General features: G+C 22.1%; 1 protein-coding gene across 1 annotated transcript; it reads left to right on the forward strand.

Annotated features, from left to right (window-relative positions):
- Positions 1 to 1,540: 1,540 nt before the first annotated feature.
- On the forward strand, positions 1,541 to 22,559 carry PY17X_1333900 (dynein beta chain, putative; the record flags this gene model as incomplete). Its single annotated transcript, XM_022957148.1, has 6 exons — positions 1,541 to 2,137; positions 2,910 to 3,500; positions 3,657 to 5,654; positions 5,869 to 21,451; positions 21,666 to 22,237; positions 22,479 to 22,559. The coding sequence occupies 6 exons, from the start codon at positions 1,541 to 1,543 to the stop codon at positions 22,557 to 22,559; spliced, it is 19,422 nt and encodes a 6,473-aa protein (XP_022813613.1).
- Positions 22,560 to 23,419: the final 860 nt, after the last annotated feature.

Below are 23,419 nucleotides of genomic sequence, written 5' to 3' on the forward strand. Positions count from 1 at the left end.
ATTCACGATTTAAGATATATAAAATTACCATGATATAATATATCATTTCATATGTATATACACATTTCCTCTTAAATTGTAATTTATTTGAACCAGTAGAATAACATATCTTTATATATATTTTTATTTGCTTTAAATAAATTAACATTTTTCTATATTAAATATAATAATTTTTTAATTAGTTTAACCATGATTTAAAAGACATACCAAAGTAATTGTTTTTCCATATGATAGATAATAACTAAATAAATCAATTATAAAATTTTTAATAACCTTAAATTTATTATAAACATGCCCATAAAAAATAAAAAAATAAATAACAATAATATTATAGAGGGAAATTCATTTTATATCATCATAGGTATAATCTCTCTATACATGCCATGTATATATAAATATATAAAATGTATAGAATTATTTTCATAATTTAATATATATCGAAGATTATAGTTTTTTTTTTTAATTATATTTTTAACTATTTTCCAAATTCACACTATATCTCAATAAAGTAATATTATTTTTAATTATTTCTCCCCCTCTCTGTGCACATTTAAATCGTGAGAACTTTATAAAAAATTATAATAAAGAAAATTTTAATTGTTTTTTAAATCATATACTTTTATGTATTTTTCCTTTTTTACATGGCCTTTTTTTTAATTACAATTTTTATCGAAATATAGAAATTTATCTATTTCGATTTGTTTATATATATATTTTTTTTATTAAGAAAAAAATTTTAAAACGTGTCTAATGGTTATAAACTTTAAAATAATATATTCTTCCTTCGCATTGACATTTTTTAATTTTTTTTTATGCATTACGTACAATTTTTATGAATTTTAAAGTTTATAAAATATAAAATTCTTACATTTTGTAAGAACAAAAATTTCGATATTTCTTTTTCAGTTATTTTTACGTAAAAAAAGTAAAGAAAAAATGACGAGGATGAAGAAGAAAAAAATATATGTATATTAATATAATAGTGCGTTTTTTTAATTATAATATTTATAGTACTAATTAAAATTAATACTTCTACATATGCAAGTTATATAATAACAATTGCCTATTATAAGGCTATAAGCATTTATCTATTCTTCAAGTAAGGTTTACAAAATTAATTTAGGTATTTACAATTTTTCTTCGTCTTGTATGTTTTCATGTAATATATATATGTATGCATGTCTGTCTGTGTTCATATTTTTTATTAGCTCATTTAAATGACCTTACAATAACTATTTGCATACTATGTGATGTTTTATCATTTACATATTTTAACTTATGTTCTATTTTTATCTTTCGATAAAAATTTTCTTCAATTCATTTATTGTTCCGTAAATTTTATTAGATAATATATATTGATATTTCTTAATATATGAAAACAATGTTATTGCACATGTACGTTTATACACACCTCTAATAAAGCTGATAATATATTGGAAACCAAAACATGTAAAATAAAAATTAGTTGCTTTTTCCTCGATCGTTATTCTGATCTATAAATTTGTTGTGATCATTTTTTTTATAAAAAGAAAAATTCAAAATGACCGAGGAAATTAGCGAAGACTTTATACGATCATGGATAGAGAGCAAAATTTGTTTATCAAAATACAGTTTCAATAGTATCTGGAACGATGATTATAATAAGATAGTTCACAATTGGATTTTCAATACTAACTCTAAAATATTATATATATATATAGCAGATTGTGATCCCATAAAACTAAGCTTTTCTTTTGATGTACCTAAAGAAATAATAGATGAGTCGATTAATGAGTATATAATATTTCTAAAACACAATACTAAAAAAATAACATATGAGAATATTGATAATGTAATTTTGTATAATAAAATAAAATGCAATATAAAAGAAAATATTTTAAATTTAATGGATAGAGTATTTATCCCCTTGCTAGACATGAAAAATAAATCTTCAATAATCATACAAAATGACTTTAATATTACCACTATAGAATTTATGACATATATAACACAGTTATTTATCAAAAATAAACTAATTTATTATCCAAAAATCGCAGCGGATAATATCCAACTTTCTGGAACTGATAAAGGTTACGTTCAGATATTTGAAAGATTGTTGAGCCATTGGATAAATGACATCCAAAAATTATTTAAAAATGTAAAATATTTAACACACAAAAAAAATATAGTTGCAAACGTGGTGTAGATCCATTGTATTTCCATTGAATAAACAAGTATATATCTTGTAAAGTATAAGAACAATTTTAGCATCACCATAAAATATATTATCATTTTTTTTTGTTTTTTAGTGAATAATAAAATATTATTAATTTAATAGTACATCGTTAATAATACATAATTAAAAATATAATTATTAATTTTTCCCCAATTTATGCAATTATAGAATAGTAATATAATTATTATATTTCTATATGTTACTCAAAAATGTGTATAAACACATTTATATGCATTATTCATAAGGTCTTATATTGACCCTAATATGACAGTTTATGCATGTAACTTATTTTATGTAGTCACTATGAAAATTAGGGAATAAAAATACAGTTTTATTTATAATATTATTAAATATTTTTAGTATAATATTTTACAATATTTGTGTCTTTTTAATTCTAAATGAGGAAATTTAACTTTATAATATATATAAATAGATAAAATAAGGCATATTTTATAATTTCGCACATAACCATGTTAAAAAAAGTAAAAGTATAATCATAGGAATAGGCATATGGAACTATAGTATCATTGTAAAGTGCATTTATATTTTAAAATTATATTCAATGGATTTACATAACCGTATATATTTTTACTTATTATTCATATTTCAGTCTATGCTTTCCTCTCATTTGTATATTCCCCATGAAATTACCTAAATTTTTACCTACACATACTTCTATCTTTACATTATGCAGATTTGTATAAAGGAATTAAATTACATGACACTGTGTGAATATATATCAGATGCAGAAGAAAAACATAATATTTTAAAAGATCTTTTGGAGGAAGTAAATTTTGAAATTGTAAATAGCATCTTAAGTTTTTTGGAAAAAAATAATTGCGCTAATGTTAAAAAGTATAATATATTAATAGACAGCATTAAAAATGAATGTGATGAATTAGAAGAAAAATTAAAAGCATTAAAAATGTTAAAAGAACCTTTCAGTAATTTTGAAGATAATTTATCTACAGAAAACATTTATAGCATTTTACCTATAGTTGTAAATAGATTAAAGTTGGTTTTTCGGTATTCTAAATATTATAAAAATTCCGATAAAATAAATAATTTAATAACACTTTTATTAAATGAATTTATTAAAAAATTGCAAAATTATATTGATTTATCAAAAATATATACTAAAGAAGTTAAAGAGTTATCAAAAACACTGGATGAATGCATAAATTTTGTCTCTTATTGGGATTATCTAATAAATATTTCTTTTAGAGATTCCCCGGAAAATAGCAAGACATTTGATTCTATCCTCCATCCTACGAATATGTCAAATGTAATTGTTTTTTTATTTGTTTGCATATGCATTTGCTATGTATGAATTCATTCACCAACGATTATTCTTACCCTGTTAAAATTTGATAATATGAGTTATAAATATATGTGTGTGCGTTTTTTTCTCTTCATCGATTTTCCATTTTTGTTTAAGCAGATCATAGCATTCAAGAATAAATGTATAGACCTAAAGGAGATATGCTACGCATGTGATCAATTTTTGTTTTCGATTACAGAAGAAGATATAAAAACATTTAGCTATGAACATTATCATATAATTAAAAAGGGTTTTGATGATATAAAATCAACATTTTTTAATGAACTAATTAGGATACGTAAATTAAAGTACGAAATATTAAGTATTAAGCATAATGAATGGAATAATGATTTTAAAAAGACCAAAGAGTTAATAAAAGTTCTAGAAAGCATTTTTATAAATCTAATTAAAATATCGTTTGAGAATTGTAGTAACATTGAATATACAATTTTTCTATTTGATAAATTTTATACATTAGCTATAACTGAAAATATCAAATCATTTATGAGTAAAAAATCGATAGATATATGGTGGTGTTTTATTAACTACATTGATTCATATTCTAAATATTTTAACAACTTTTTGGACAATCCCCTTAATTATTTTTCATACAATATCAGATATGAATATCATTCTTCTTGTATTATGTTTGCTAAAAATATCAGTCTAAAATTACATAAGATTTTCGAAAAGTTAACTAGCTTATATTATATGCCTATAGTTAAAGAAAGAGAAATAGCTTATGAAAAATATTTGAATATTCAAAATGCGATTAATACATATATAAAACAAATTAATAGTATGTGGGTAAATGAGTTAAAAACTATTTCAGCTAAAAAAAATAATTCTTTAGTTAATACACTATTAGATAATTCAATTTTAACAAAAATAAAAGACAAATATCTTGAAAACACATACAATGTAGAAATTAAAAAAGTACTATCTGAAGTTAACTTTTGGCTTAAAATAAAAGATGAACATATATTTTTACCAAATGTAATTAACGAAATATCATTTCATGAAGATAGATTAAAAATATCTAAAGAATATGTAAATAGATTAGTACGAAATTATAATGGTATTTGTATGATGCTAAATAATGATCAATATAAAATATTTGAATTTATTTTAAAAAATATATATAATAATATTGAGAATACTATATTTAAATTTAACTGGAATAAAGACAACATAAAACTAAACGTCTTATTCAGCTTACTTAATGAATGTGTAAATATTAAAACTGTCATTGCAGCATTTAAAAAACATGACGAACAAATTAAAGAAATATTAAATGAAATCGAACAAATTTCTATTATTTCAATAGATGACAAAAGAACATATACACTTGATGAATTTGAAGAAGAGCAAAATATTAATATAGAATCTATTAGAAGTATACTAAGAGATAAACATACTAATATTATAAAAATATTAAAAGAAATGCTTTTATATATTGAAAAATATTCTGGAAAAAGTCTAAATTCATTTAAAAGTTACATAGTAAATGTTGAAAAGACTTTTCAGAAAAAATATTTTATATCTGTTAAAGTTTCTCTCTATAATTATTATAAGTTATTGACTGATAAAATTAGTAACGATGCAGTCGAAAATTACCCACTATTCAAAATATATGTTAAAATGAATAAAAATAAAGAACTTATATATGATTTTTCACATCACCCTTCTAAAAATTTGACTGACGGAATCTACAAAAAAGCCTCAGATATGTTCTATAATTTTCCGAAATTTACAAAGGTTATATTAAAAAATAGACAAAATCAAATTAAAAAAAAATTAGCCTTTGCATTCAGTACACCAAATACTAATGATAAAGATAATGCTAACGTGACTCAAGACAATACACTTAAGAAAAATGATAACAATAACCAATGCATTAAATTATTAAACCAAATAAATACTATATATAATAACTTTATGGAAAAACTAAAGGAAAAAATTAAGTGGTTAAAATATTATAATTTGAAACTTTTAAATCTGAATGAAGATGAATTACTTCATAATTTATACACATCTGAAGATACTATGAAATACATTTACAATCAAATAAATATATTTAAAAATTTGGAGGAAAGTATCGAGCAAGACATAGATAAGGTAGGCCTAAAAAAAACAAAAATTAAAGCTTGAAAACGGTTATGTATAGTTACATATTTAAATGATTTTCTCATTATTAAGAAATAAAAAAATAAATAAAATGATATGCACATATATATCCTCACGAAAGGAATGTAATCTTCTGTCTATATATCCGATTTGTTCCATATCTTTGTCATTTATTTATTTTTTACTTTTTTGTAACCCTTTTCAGGAAATAATTTTGTTTATTGAAATAAACTTGAGTATATTGAAGGAGGAATTGTTATCCGATTTTAAAAAATATAAAGAATTGTTCTTAAACTATATCAATGAGAAATGTAAAAAAAAACTCGAAGAATTATATTGGTTCTTTAAAGAAAATAGCACAAATCTTTTAAAAGCACCTGTAGATATAAATGCCCTCAAAGAACACAATTCTCTATTAGAATATTGTAATAACAATTATGAACAAAACAAAAAAGATTTAGATAAGCTTGAAGAAGATTATTTAAAATTGATTGAGTTAAAAGGAGAGTTGAATGAAGATGAAATAATGAAATTAAAAATATCATCAATATTATCAAATAAATTTGAAGTGTTACTTAAAGAAAGCAAAAAAATGTATTTAGACACTAAAGAGAAGATGAAAAATGAAATTAAAAATCTGTATAACGAATTTAATAAACTATGGCAAAAGAAAAAAACAATTTTTTACAAAGAAATTCCTATAAGTATACAAAACAATCCTAATGATGCTTTAGAAATGATTAAATTTTATGAGAAAGAACTAGTAAATATTAAAAAAATTCAGGACGGTTTAAAAAACAAAATAATTTTATTTAATATTGATGATGTTTGTGATGAACAAATACGAGATATGGAAGTAGATTTATGTCATTTAAAATATATGTGGGAAATGATTAAATTTTGGAGAATAATTTTTGATTTTATTAAAAATGTTAATATATTTTATTTATATGATATATTAAATAATTTGATAGTCGCAATAAAAGAATACATAAATAAAAATTTGAGCGAAACATTGTCATTTTTAGAGGAAAAAAATCAAATGAATCAAAGTTTAGACATGTTTAATTTGCATATGAATACTAAATTGGATGAAGAAGAATTTAACACTACCCAAAACAGTATGTCAAATGTAGAAGGGAATAAAAACACTGATAACAATGTAGATGAAAATAGTTTAAACAAACAAGAATACATGATAAGCAACAAAATTAGTATGAGAGATACGAAAAATTTGAATATAAAGATATTTTTAAATCAAATAAAAACTCATTTTGTCGATATTTTTGAGCAGTTTTTAATAAACATGAAAGTACGAAACAATTGGGAAATATATAAAGAATTAAAAAATAATGTAGGAAAACTAAAATTCTCATTAATACTTGTAGAAATATTAACTGATGAATGTATAAAATTTAGACACTTTAAAGAAATCGAATTAAAAACAAATGTACAATGGAACTTAAATAACATCACGATAAATGATATTGTTGAACATAAATTATACAAAGAAATAAAATTTATTACAATATTATATAACAACGCGGAAAAGGAGTTATTCATAGAAAATAATTTGAAAAAAATAATAAATAAGTATAAAAATATGAGATTATGTGTTAGCAATTACAAATATTCTTTTTTAATAAAAGACACAGATAAAATATTCAATAATATTAACGAAGATATATTCTTATTAAATAACATAAAAATTTATAATTTTGATATTAATTTTTTAAAAAAGACAGAAAAATGGGAAGGCATACTTGGAAACTTATACGATAATTTAGAAATAATATGTTTTATACAGAGCAAAAATGAATATTTAAAATATGTTTTATCGTCTTCAGGGGCAATGAAACCATATTTAAAAAAAATATATGAAGAATATAATATATGCAATCAGAAATATGTTAAAGTGATTAAAAGTTTTGATAATTCTTATATTTTAGATAAAATTAATAATAATGCTAATATACAAATGTTTTTACAAATACATAAGCAATTAAATTTGATTGAAAAATCGTTGGAAAGTTATTTAGAAAGAAAAAAAAGTTCATTTCCAAGGTTATATTTTTTATCGAATAAAGAAATTTTAGAGATATTAGGTATATATAAAGATCCAATGTTATTAAAAAAAAAAATACAAAAATTATTTTTCTCGATTTATTCCATAGAATTTGTTCCCATAGAAAAAAAAAAAAAAAATTTACAATTAAATTGCTCTAAACCGCTTATGATAGTTAATGCTAATGAATGTAATAAAAATATCCATAATTTTGGTACAAACGAAAAACTAATAAATAAAGAGAAGCCCATAAAAAATGATATTATACATTATATGCACGATCAAAGTAATAATTCCGGTGTAGACAATTGTAATAATACATGTTACTATTCCCATTATGATATTTATATTTATTCTCAATGTAATGAAAAAATTAAACTCCAGAAAAAATTACCATTAAACTGTGAGTCATCAACGGTTATATTAAACAAACTTGAAGAAAATATATATGAAACTCTCAAACTTAATTTAGTCAATGTACAGACAGAATTAAGAGGAAATAATTTAAAAAATTGGATCTTAAATAATCCACAACAATTAGTATTAGCTAGCAAGCGTATTAATTTTACAAATGATTATGAATATTCTCTTATGCAAATTAAAAAGGGTTCTCATATTTTTGTAAATCACATGAAAAAAGAAAATCATAAAGAATTGGTATTTTTATCAGATCTTATAAAAACTGTAAAAGATAAAAAAAATTATATTAAAATTAGTGCTTTGATAATACTGGAAAGTTACTATAAAGATGTTGCAGAAAAATTATTTAAAAACAAAATGGAGTGTAATGATAATTTTCTATGGTTATGCCAAATTAAGTATATATTAACTGAAGATTTAGAAAATACCTATTTGGCTTCTCAAAAAGGATTATCCCGTTCTGATATGTCCGACCAACACGGGAATATGCTTATTGACAATCAAACAAAGAATAATTCCAAAATAAATAACATTAAAAATGAATTAGATAGAGATTTAATAAATGGAAAATATATGAATAGAAAGGAAAGCACCGATCCCATTACTTCTTCTACTGTTTATTCCGTTGCTAAAAAAAATAATGAAGATTTGTCTTTCAACAAAAAATTATCAAATACTAAGCACGATGCTTTTTTTAGGAAAGATACTACCAGAAAGGCGGAAATTAGCAATGCAAATAAAAATATCAAGGAAGATAAAAAAAATGTAATAGGAAATAACAATAATAGTCAAGCTAAAAAGATAAATTTTGCGGGAAAAAATTCAAGTAAAATTTTAAATGGAAAAGGAAAAGGGAATATATGTTGCAAAACTGAAGGAGTAAATGTCACTAAAAAAAAGGAAAAAGGATCCAAAAATAATGAAGAAAATGATCAATATATAGATATACTAGAAAAAGAATATATCAAAATTGATGAAACAGAAAGAGAAGATGAAGAGGAAGAAGTATATGAATGTGAAGAAGCAAACGAAGTAGAATCACAAAAAAACTTTGATTTAGACAAACTAGAAGATGATGAAAATGAAGAAACAGAAAAAAATGTTAATTATTTAGAAATAAATGAAAATGATGACAATTTGAATGAAGGCAGAAATAATTACAAAAACAATTATTTTGATAAAAATAAGATAGATGAGCTTGAAGAAGGAAAGGATAATTTTTCAGAAAATGCAGAAGTGAAAGGAAATAAAACATTAATAAAAAACAAAAGGGCATTAAGCGACAAAAAAATTAGTGATAACAATAATGATGGTAATAGAAAAGAAATGAATAAAATAGAAGAGGACGTAGATGATAAAAATAGTAAACAACTTAAATATCTTAAAACCATAAATTTAATGCTAAAAAAATCAATGACTTTATATTTGCATTATTTTAATAATAAAAGAAAATATTCTTATGAATATCAGGGAAATAGTAGTAGATTAGTTATAACACCATTAACTGAAAAATGTTTTTATTCGTGTTTATTTTCATTGGACAATTTTTATGTAAATGCAATCAAAGGAGAAACAGGAGTTGGAAAAAGTGAAACCATCAAAGAATTTTCAAAAATGTTTGGCACAAACATTATATCAATTAATTGCAATAATAATAATACTTCAAAATATATAGGGAATATTTTATCTGGTTTGTTACAATCTGGGTTCTGGTGTTGCTTTGATGAATTCAATAGAATAGAAGGAAATGTTATTGCTGTAATAGTCGAACAATTTAGAAGTATTAAACATATTTTACATAGATTACATTTCAGAATTGATAAGGAAGGCAAAAATAATATTGGTGATGTCAATACAAATTTTGAGTACTTTAACTATGAAGATATTTCTTCTTATCACAACATGAAAATATCTAATTCTGAAAACAATAATAACAATTATAATTCCGTTTCCATATTTACTAGCAAAGAAATATCAAAAGAAAAAAAAAACAAAAAAAATGATACTTCTATTGAAATGAGAAAAGAGTCCCCTACTTATATTAAGTGTAATTCAATCGAAGGTAAAACTAATGACAAAATAAATGATATAGATGATGAAAATATGAAAGTAATAAGTGAAAATTTAGACAATAATGTAGATATCAATGAATCGGATAATATGAAAAGGGGTTGTTCGGATAATGATAAGAATAAGAAAGAACAAACGTTTCTAGACAGTGAAATTATTAACAACAGATACAATGAACATGATAACATAAGAAATTATAATGACAAAACTTGGAGTTTTGACAATTATGATACAGAAAATAAAATTGATACGAATGAACATGCATACTTTGAAGGAAAATCCATTAAAATAAATAATAATTGCTCAATATATTTAACATTATGTAAAAATACCAATGATTGTATATACTCGTTAGAAAATTATAACAATGTAATCCAAGAATTTTCTTTTAAACCTCCTAATTTTTCCTTAATATGTCAATTTTCATTAGCGTCTATTGGATTTAAAAATTCTAAAAAATTGTCAAAGAAAATTAACACATGTTATAGTCTATTATATGAGTTTTTATCTAAACAAAAACAATATACAATCGACTTAAGAGAAATAAAAAATTTGTTAAATTTAGTATCTGATGATTTTATACGAAATATAAATGTAAAAAGCGAAGAAGAAATAATATATGATGCTTTAGTTGAAGTGAATGAATCAAAATTATTAAAAGATGACTTAAATATATTTTATAAATTTTTAAAAGATCTTTTTCCTTTGGTCAAAAAAAATAACGAGAAAAAAAAGAATAATGAAACTTCAATTAAAATAATAACAAATATTATGACTAATATGGGTTATACTGTAAATGATTATTATATAAATAGTATATTAAAATTGTATAAAATTAAAAAAACAAATAGAGGAATTATTTTAGTAGGGAAATCATGTTCTGGAAAAACTAGTATCATAAATATTTTCCGACATTATTGTGATTTTATCAAAAATAATAATATGTGCAACCCTGATAATAATTTCCCTGTCCAATCTGCTAGTGGTGCTGTTGGAAATGGTATCATTGAAGAAAATGGTAATGATGATAAAAAAATGTTTACAAAAGGAAATATATCATATGATAATGTCTACAATATAAAGAATAAAAAGAAAATAATAGTAAATAATGAAGACTTTATGAATATGAGTCAAATGAATAATACAGATGCAAATTCGAAAATACCGAATAATAAAAATAAGTATGAAAGTTATAATTTATTATCGCCTAATAATTTATTCTGTAATAAATATAAAAATCAAGGAAATTCAACAAATATAATACCAAATAATGTTGTATGTAATAAAAGGTTAAGCACATTAAGTGTCACAAGTAGCATACAAAGTAAAACAACATCAGGACCATTAGTAGATATTTCAAATACATATAAAAAGGGTACAGAAAATAATGATTTCAATATAGATGTAACAGTTTTTAATCCTATGTCTACGGATATAAAAAAATTATATGGTTATTATAATAATGAAAAGGAAATATATGAAGACGGTATTTTATCACTAATAATTAAAAGATTGTTTGAAAATAATAACTCTAATGAAAAATGGCTAATTTTAGATGGACCTCTAGATATACTAACAACAGAACCATTGCACTCATTACTTGATGAACATCGAATTCTTACACTTATAAATGGAAATAGAATAAAATTTTCAGACAATGCGTTTATATTTTTCGAAATAGAAAATTTAAAAAATTGTGCTCCATCATTTATAAGTAGATCGAAAATTGTATTTATGAATGCAGAAGAATTTAATTATGAATGGATTGTTAGCAGTTATTTAGAAAGGAATTTTTTTAATTTAGAAGAAAAGAATTTGGTTCAGGGATTTTTTAATAAATATGTTAAAAAAATTATGAATGCTAAAAAAAATAATAAATACAAATTAATTATAGATGTAAGTGATGCACATATTATAATATCAATATGTCAACTTTATGACATGTTGTGTAATTTATATGACAAAAATTTTCCACGAAACCTAAACCCATCTTTATGCCTAGAAAAATTATTTCTACAATCAATTATTTATATCTTTTCTAATATTTTATGTCCTAAAAGTAAAGAATTGCTAGATCATTTAATTAAAAGTATAGATAACACATTCCCACATTTACATACAATTTTTGATTACATAATAAGCAAAAACAATTTCAATTGGGTATTATGGGACGAATTAATAACAACAAATCATAATTTTTTACCAAATGTTAAAGAACACTTTTTTTCTTATGATAATTATAATTTTATAAAAAATGATAGCAATATGAAATATATGGGAGTAAATCAATTAAATGAGACATTAAACCCTGAAACCGATTTTAATAAATTTTTATTAAGCAGTAATTTAGAATTTAGTAAGAATTTTAATAAATATACAATTAATTATAACAACTTATTTAGTGATAGTAATAATAAAAATACTCTCGATGAATATCAAACATATAATTTTAATTTTATGTCGGATAATGGGCCATCCAATGCAAATGATATCAACAACATAGACAATTATAATATGTTTTCTACTTATTCTAAGGATCATATTTATTCTGATAACAATTTTATGGATTCAAATGTCTTTAACGCTTATAGTAAAAATTTGTCGAACACCTATTTTTCTGATAACACATTTTCAAATAACAATTTCTCCGATAATTTAATGTCTTATAAAAATTTAAACAATGAAAATAATAACTATCCTAATATGAATAATTATGGAAACCCAAATATAAACATAGTAAACAACCAAATAAGTCATAATGAAAATATAAACAATGATAATATGGAACTACAAAATAATAATGACTATAATTTAGATAATGGAAACTTGATTGAAAGCTATAAAAAGTCATCATTAAAAAATTTTTATAGTCAGAAAGATAATTTAACTGAAATCAATGACATGCATAAAAATAAACAAAAATACTTTCAAGAAAAGTTTAATGATAATATATATATAGAAAATGTTGAGTCTTTAAGAAAAAAGAATATAATAAACATTTTAATGTATAATAAAAAAAATATATTATTAATAGGAAATAAATTAAGCGGAAAAACATTTTTTATGAAGTATAATATATTGCCATATATTAAAGATGACATATCAACTTATTATACGTTTGTCTCTAAATTATATAACTCCAATTTGTTAGAAAAAAAAATTGAAATTAATGTGGAAAAAAAATGCAGAAATATTTATAAACCTATAGGTAACAAAAAGTGTTTATATTTTATATTAGACGATTTAAACAATTTACAAAAATATGATGATAACGTTTTAAACTATTCGGATCATAAAAATAATGATGACAGCTTATTATTTGATTTTAACATTGATGCTAGTCGTGTCGCGAAAAGTGGTAATAATAGTAGTGGTAAGACTAAATCAGTTCCTAATACTAGCATTTTAGAATTTCTAAACCAGTTTATTGATTACAATATGTATTATAATAGGGACAATGCTACTATGAAAAATATAGAAAATTTATTTTTCTTCTTGATATATGGAAATAATAAAAAATACACTTCAGCATTTAATAAAAAATTAATAAATAGATTACACATTGTTCATTTAAATGAAATGGATGAAGTAAATATTAAAAATACATTCCATGTTTTTTTAAGACATAAATTTGCAAATTTTCATGAAGTCATAAAAAATTTAGCAGAGCCCCTTTCTACAGCAACAATCCGATTATTCTTTGAATGTGCAAAAAAATTCAAACCTAATTTAAATTGCTATCATTATTTTTTCCATTTAAAACAAATATTTAAAATAATTAAAGGAATATTTTTATCAGAGGCTTCAATATATGAAGAAAAAGAAAGTTTTCTAAGGTTATGGGCTAACGAATGTTTTCGTGTTTTAGGTGACCAATTAATATTGAAAAATGAAAGAAAAGTATTTAATAATATTTTAAAAAAAATATTACACAAAAAATTCTATGTTTCTTATAATTATCTATTTCCAAAGAAAAAAACATTTTATTTTTGTTCCTACAATTTCCATGATCCCAAAAATGAGAATCCATATTTTTTCTATCAACCAATATCTAATGAAAATCTATTACTAGAATTTTTTAAAAACACTATATCCTCTTATAACACGTTTGCTACTTGTAATTACGAGAGGAAAAAAAAAGAATATTTTAGAAACTTTAATGAAGTTATGACAGACCCTAATATAAAGAAAAAGACAGATAAAGATTACATTTCTATGATAAATGCACAAAAAGAGCATGTCTCTAAAGAAAGTAATGTACGAAAAAATTTAAGAAAAGGACCATTCAATAATTTGATAGAAAAAAATGATGTAACTACTGATGATATCGAACAAAATGGGGTGAAGAGTGGAATAAAAAACGATGGTAATGACATATCCAATGAATATGTAGAAGACGGAAATATTACAAAAGACAAAGCTGGCATAGATTTTCAAGCATATAACAATGGTCTATATAATGCAAATTATAGCACACCAAATTTAAATGACGAAATGAATATTTCTCTAGAAAAATCGAATAAAATGCCTAAAGAAATTGAAATATTAGTAAATAAAAATGATAACGATTTTAATAATATAAAAACTCCTATAAATTTTATATTATTTAAGGAAGCTATGTCAAATGTTTGTAATTTTTCTAGGATTTTCCTATTTGAAAATGAGCATTTTATTTCGATTGGAGATAGCAGTCCTGGGAAGTTTACTTGCGCTTTGATTGCTTGCTTTATATATCAAATTAAAATTCATGTTATTAAAAATTTTTACTATGAACACACAAATGCACTTAAAACACCGGAGGAAGATACAGACACTCTAGATAGATCTCCGCTATCCATTCTTTCTTCTGATAATAATTCAAAAAAAAACAATGAAGAATTATATATAACAAAACAAAGCAATCTAGTAGACGTGACCAAATATAGACATACCATAGGTGATATTGAAAAAGAAACGGATGTACTTAACAATATGGAGGAAAAGATAAACGATAAAGGTTATCATAGTTTAGAAAACTCAAATTTAATATTACACAATTTAAAAAATGAAGATAACATAAAAAAAGTAAGTATGAATTTGAATGATATGGAACAAACTGAAAATAGTGAATGTAATATGAAAAAAACTACTGAAATAAAAATAAATGCAGATATAGAAGATTCAAACAAAGTAATTTCAAATTCAACAAATTATAACAAGAGTGGTTCTTTAATAGAAAAATTAAAATGCAACTATTTTATAAAAAAGTTTCGTGAAGCACTTTTTAATTGCTACAAAAATGAGAAAAGGTGTGTTTTATATTATTTAGATGATAACATGAATGATGAAATATTAGAATTTTTACATGAATTATATAATAATGAAAATTTAATAAATATATTTAATAGCGAAGAAGTTGCATATTTAAAAAATATATTTTTAGAAAATGAAATAAGTTTAAAAAAATGTGATACATTAAGTGAAATAATTCAAGAATTAATTAAAAAAAATTATCATTATGTCTTATTTACTTCATTAAAAAGTAATATTTTTAGAAAAATATCGAACGAGTACAATGTTATACTAAAAAAATCGACTGTAAATTATTTCCTTTCTTGGAAAAATAGTTCCTATAATGTTATAGCTCAAGAAAAGGTGAAAATAAACAACATTAATGTTGATGTCTTCACCATATTACATAATACTGCATTAAAGTTTTTTGAAAAAATATTTGTATATATAGAAGATGAAATAAATAAGAAGAAACAAAATGAAGATAATTTATTTTCAAATGAATTAATTGATTCAATGAATTCTAGCTATTATACATATAAAAATGAAAATCAATATGGAGGAACTAATATAAATAAATATAATGAATATGATAAAAAACATGGAACAGATAGTAATATTATGTCTAAGTCCAAAAATATTATATTAGCGGATAATAAAGAATCTATGAAAATAAATGATAGCATACAAATAAATACAAAAGAAAATAGCAATGTTGCTTCAAAAAAAAATACAAAAGTTGTACAAAGTAGCAAAAATATGAATGATATATCTGATGATTGTTTATCAACAATGGATGATAAAAATGATGACGATATGCAACATAATTCTAATTATATAAAGAGTTCAAAACTTGTTGAAAATAAATTAAATGCTCAAAAATATATTAATTTTAAACATTTTTTAAATTTTTTACAATTTTTTAAGTATTTATATAAAAAAAAATCCGAAGAAATAAATGATAATGAAAAGAAAATAAATTTAGCCTTAAAGAAACTAGCAGATGCAAAAAATGAAATTCAAGAAATGCAAATTAAGTTAAGTCTTCAAAAAGAAAATATTTCTAAAAAACAAACCGAATGTGCGCAATTGTTAAAGGAAATTGAAGAAAAAAAAAAAGAATCAAATGAAAAAAAAAAAAAAATACAAGAAGATAGTATTAGAATATCAAGTGTAGAAATTGAAACACAAAAATTAGCTGAAGATGCAAGGAAAGATTTACAAAATGCTATACCAGAGTTAGAAGTAGCAACACAATCTTTAGAACAATTAGACAAAAAAAGTATTTCAGAAGTAAAAGCATATACAAAACCACCTGATGTTGTCATGCAAACTTTGTCTATTGTTATGATAATTTTAAATAAAAATCCTAGTTGGGAACAAGCCAAAATTGAATTAGGTGATGCCAATTTTTTAAATAAGTTAAAATCATTTGATAAAGATTCAGTATCAGATAAAACATTAAAAAAAATTGAAAAGTTTACAAAAAATCCAATATATTCCCCAAAAGCAGTTAAAAAAGTGTCAGCAGCTACTGGCGCGTTATGTATGTGGGTTCATGCATTAAAAATGTATGCAGAAGTTTATAGAGAAGTAGCTCCAAAAAGATTAAGATTAAAATTAGCGGAAGAATTATTAAGTAAGAATAGAAAAGAATTAGAATTGGCAATGGAACAACTTGCTGAAATTGAAAAAAATCTTTTACTTTTACAAGAACAACATAATGAAAGTACACAAAAAAATGATGAACTTAGTAAATCATATGAAGAGTCATGTTTAAGAATAGAAAATGTTGAAAAATTTTTCCTTAATATAACAGATGAAAAAAATCGATGGGAAAAATATGTTAAAGATAATGAACGAATAAAAAAATGTGTTTATGGTGAATCTATATTATCTTCATTTTTTTTAGTTTATACCGGTTTATTAAATTATGAAGATCGTAAATTTTTAATATATGATACTTGCGTAAATTTGTTAATGAAAAATCATATATATGTTAATACTAATTTTAATTTGGTTGATTATTTTATAGATCCTATACAATCATTAGAGTTTAATATTAACTATTTATCTAACGATGTATATATGAAAGAAAATTTTATTCTTATTAATAATAATTTTATTTCTAATTTAATAATAGACCCTCATCATCAAGTAAAAGATTGGATAAGTAGAAGTTATAATAATAACAAAACTTTAATTATTTCTGATTTTAATTTTCCAGACATATTTTTAAAAATAATATATTGTATGAACAATGGAATTCCATTATTAATTAATAATATTAAAGAAAAGTTGGAAGACATATTATTATTAACTATTAAAAAGTACAATAAATTTATTATGGATAGGGAAAATAATAATGAAAATTTGATAGATGTTAAAGAAAAAAATAGTTCTCAAAATGATGCCCTTATAAAAGAATATATAAAAAAAAAAAATGATTTATACAAAAATTATGTAAATAATGGTTATATCAATACTAGTAACCATAACAAAATAAGTTATGAAGAAAAAATATATTTCATGAAACTTCAACTTCTAAGCGGATTAAATATACACAAAGATTTCAAACTGTTTCTTGTGTCTAATAAAAATTGTTTTGAATTAGATCCACTATTTTATAGTTTGACAACTGTTATATTGTTTAATTTAAATAGTGAAACCATAGATAGCATTTTACTAAATGTAATTATAATGAATAATGAAAAAAATTTAGAAGATGAAAATAAAGAATCTCTTTTACATCTAGTACATGTTAAAAAAGAAATAATAAGACTAGAAAATAATATATTAGAAAATGTAACAAAATGTCAAAATAAAATTACTGAAGATGATGAATTAATAAATATTTTATTACAATCTAAATTACAAATAGATCAAAAAAATGGGCATCTCGAAGAAATAAATGATACGCTTAACCGAATGAATATGAATAAAAATACGTTTAAGCCCTTAGCAAAAAAAGTTTCTATATTATTTACTATATTAAATGATTTGAAATATTTAAATAAATGCTATCAATTTTCACTTAATCACTTTATTAACTTTTTTATATATAATATTAATTACTTAAAAAAAAATCTGAAAACTGTGTCTGGATCAACAAATGAAAGACACGAAATATTGTTTAATAATTTCTTCTATGAATTTATAAAACATACAAAAATATCGTTAGCAAATAAGCATCATTTATTTTTTGTTTTTTATTCATTATCTAGAATTATGATTTATGAAGATAAAATATCTCAAGAAGATTACAACTTTTTTATATTTGGTATCAAATCTAATGCTGAAAAAGAGCATCTGAATTATTTTAAAAAAATTCACCTCATCCAAGAAAATAGAGATTCGATAAAAGAAAATATATATAATATAAGTTTTAAAAATAAAGGCAATTTACATGATAAAAAAAAAGAAAAAGGTGAAAAAAGGAAACGAAGAAAACCAACAAATATATATGAAAACAAAAATGTAAATAAAACTACAAAAGATGATGAAAAAAATGGAACAAAAGGAACATTTTCAGACTCATACAATTATTTAGATGATGATGAAGAGGACGATTATGAAGATGAAGATGACGAATTTGGTGATGATGATTATGGATATGATGATGAAAATTATGAAGAAAATGAAGAAGACGAAGAGGACGATGAAAAGTATTGTGAAAATGATGAACTATATTTTGAAAACTCTGAAGAATATGAGAATAAAGGAAATGGTAATAATAAAGATACAGAAACAAATGAAGGATTATATGCAAATACAAAAAAAAACATTAGTAATAATAATGCTGATACTACAGAGGTATCTGATAAAACAAAACCAAATCACGATCCAATGAATAACAAAACAAAAAGAAATATTAAGAAAAAAAAATATAATTCTAATAAAAATTCAAATGAGTATTCAGAAAGAAATTATATTGACAAACCAAAATTCAACAATACTAGTAATAGCAGAGATAACCAAGACAATACTACCAATAGCAATGAAAGCATATCTTCATCGAATGAATATAAATCATTGGAAATAATAAATCCAGGAACTGATTGGATAAGCGAAATGCAATGGAAATATTTATTAGATATTGAAAAATTGAAAAATTTTGAAGGATTTATAAACTCTTTCATTAAATCTATTAGAGAATGGAGAAGATGGTTTAATTTCTTAGAAGTTGAAAATAACGTATTGCCAGATGAATGGGAATTCAATTTAAATTCTTTTCAAAAATTAATAATAATAAAAATATTAAGGCCAGATCGATTAAATAAAGCAATTGAAAATTTTGTATGCTCAAATATTTCATATAATGATATGGAAGTAGATCATATGAATTTTGAATATATTTTAAGACCTTATAAAAATGTTGACCCAATAACTATTATACATAAAAGTAATTGTGATCCATTCCAATATGTACATAATTATGCCCATAAAAATAATCAAAAGCTTAAAAATTTAATATTAACAAGTCATAATATAAATTTTGTAGATCATTATTTGAAAGACGCAATGGAAAAGGGACACATTCTTTTTATATCAAATTTACCTAATTCTGAAAATAATTTACACAAACTATCAAAAATAATTGACAACATATTTACCAAAAGCTCTATTACTGTTTCTTCTTTATCTAAAAGTAGTTCAGGAAATTCACAATTTAGAATAAATGAAAAATATGTTTCATCATCTGATCATACTGGAACTAATTATAATAATAATAATGATAATGTTGAAAAGAAGGAATATAAAAGCGGAATGGACGAATCCACAATTACAAATGGTATAGAGAGTATAAAATTTGCTGAAAGCGATTGTAATGAATCTACAAATATTGATAGACACGAAATAAAAAAAAATGCAGAACTCAATAAAGAAATAATTAAAAATCAGGAAAAAAATTATTTTATTTATGAAGAGAACATTTGTGATACATTAGAAAATATAGAGAATTATTATCCGTTACTAGATGATGATGATAATGAATATTCTAACAATATGCAAAACTTACTAACAAAAAAAAATAACAATGAAAGTATAAAAATAAATGATAAGTTTCGTTTATTTTTATCATTTTTACCAGATGATAAATTTCCTAATTCATTGTTACAAAAAAGTATTATTGTTATTTTAGATGAACCTTATAATATTAAAAAGAGCATCTCCATATTATTTAAAGAACAATGGGTTCACGAAGAATATAAGAACATACAACTAAACAAATATAAAAAAGTAATGTTAAGTTTGTTTTGGTTTCATTCAATATTAAATAATAGGAAAAAATTTTATAATTTAGGATGGAACAGTGAAAATTATTTCTTTAGTAATAAAGACGTTATATTAAGTAAACATATTTTAGAAATGTTTTTAAATAAAAATATTAAAGACATATATTGGCCTTATTTCCATTATTATATATGTGATATTATATATGGATCGCAAATTAATGACTCTTTTGATAAAGAACTTTTAAATATATACGCACAAGAGTTTTTTAATGATAATATATTTAAAGGGAAATATGTTTTTTCAAGTTGTGCTAGTTATTACTTACCCCCAGATATCAATAATGAAAAAGCTCTAAGTAACTATCTTAAAGAAATACCCCATAATGATAGTGTCGAAGTTTTTGGACAGAAACCTTATTCAGAAATTACATATAATTCTATTGCATCTGAAGAAATAATTTCTTTATTATTTCGTGTTAATTCCTTTCATAATAATCAATACAATTTTTATAACATAGCATCAAATAGTATTAATGAAAAAAAAATATATTCATTCATAAAAACATTATTGCACAATATGCCTCACGAAATATATGTAGATAATTTAATTAAAAAGGACTCTACTCAAGAACAGTACATTTATGTGAATCTCATGCTTCAGGAAGTATATAAACACAACATGATTTTGAAAAAAGCACGAAAATCTCTCAACAAGGTTCAATATGGTGAGTCTACAATAAATTTTATTGTACCATTTGCTAGTATTATTATAGTAACACTTTATAGGCATTTCGTAAACGTTACAATTAGGCCCATTATATTAATTCATTATAAAAATATTAATAATACGGCATAGTGTGCATATTTTCATATTTATATACCAACACACGCATACATATATATATATATACACTCATTTATATTTTCTCGAAATTGTAGCTATAAAAGGTGAAACCATTATTAACAAAAAAATTTATGAAATTATAAAATCCTTAAGTGATGGTTTAGTTCCTAAATCGTGGAAAATATTTTATATAGCAAAGAAAAAACTCATTAATTTTTTTGAAGATTTAAACGAACGAATAAAACAATTAAATGAATGGAGTATTAATGGATATCTACAAATACATTGGCTTGGTGGATTTTACAACCCTAAAAGTTTTTTAAAATATATTTTACATGAATATTCTAGAAAAAATGAAATAAATCATGATTTATTAACATTCGAATTTATTTCTATAAGTAACTCTGATGAATTTAAATCAAATTCTCGAAATTCTGAGGATGGAATTTATATAAAAAAAGTTATTTTACAAGGAGCAAAATGGGACTTTATTAATCAGACATTAATAGAAAATGATGACACTAATATATATTCTATTATACCTATAGTTTATCTTAAAGTTATTTTAAAAAAAAATAATAAAGATGACAATAACATATACAAATGTCCTCTATATATATTCCAGGAAAAAAATATACTCAATATTAAAGAGAATTACTTAATTAAGGTACATTTATATACATATATGTGTTCATAGATTATAGTTGTAATAACTACCATTTCATCACAATGCATTTCTTTTTTTTATTACATTGAAATACAAAAGTGTGAGAGTTAGATGAAATAATATTAAATTATTAAGCTTATGTTAAATTTGTATATGCGAGACCATAATTATTACATTTATATAATAATAGTATGCATGAAATGAGTTATAACAAAATTCCCGTTTTTTTATGAACTTATAGGTCAGACTGGGAACTGGTTCAAAACATCCAACTGAATGGGGAAAGATGGGGGTACGGTTATTTTTAACAAATGAGCATTAAACATTATAGAACATATTAAAATTGGCATTCATGCATTTCCAATAAATTACATATATAAAAAAACGCACACATGTAACATATATATTGAATGCTTTAAAAATGGCTATATTATTGTGCTTTTTATTATTTTGATTATCATTTTGATTATCATTTTGATTATTGTTTTATGAAAAAGTATATTTACAATTTGACGATTGAACAAAATATATGCAATAATATATATTATTTATGTATTATAAAAGAATACAAAAAAAAGTTGAAAATATTTTATTTAATAAACTCTTTATTTTAATTATTATTTATGGTGGAAATAATTTTTTTACTTAAAAACCGTTTATTTAAAAATTTAATAAATGTAACATTTATAATAAAAAAAAAATACTTTTTGTTGACAAAAATAATCTAAGAATGATAATAAATTTTTATTTATTTTACAACTTATATAATTTAAAGGCTTCTTTTTATTTTTCCCCTTAATTTATTATACAGTATTAATAATTTTTATATGGGATATTTGAAGTGAGTAAGGGGATTCTTATAGGCTTAATCCTTTTTTTCTTATTTTTTTTATATACTTAAAAAAAAAAAGGTCCTTGGGAATAAGCTTACATATATTTTTTTTATAATTGTTCTTTAAAAAAAAAAAATGTATACATATATTAAGAACATTTTTTATAATTAATAATATATATTAATTTATATATATATTGAAAAATAACCTTAATATATAAATTCCCATCATATATAATAATAGCATAATATATTTTTAATTTTAGTATAGGGTAACATATGCATACAAAATTTGTCACTTTTCATTACGTGTTAATAATATTATAATAATCGCACTAAAAAAAAAAAAA

Source organism: Plasmodium yoelii (genome assembly GCF_900002385.2).
Source record: "Plasmodium yoelii strain 17X genome assembly, chromosome: 13".
In the NCBI taxonomy this organism is placed as follows: domain Eukaryota; phylum Apicomplexa; class Aconoidasida; order Haemosporida; family Plasmodiidae; genus Plasmodium; species Plasmodium yoelii.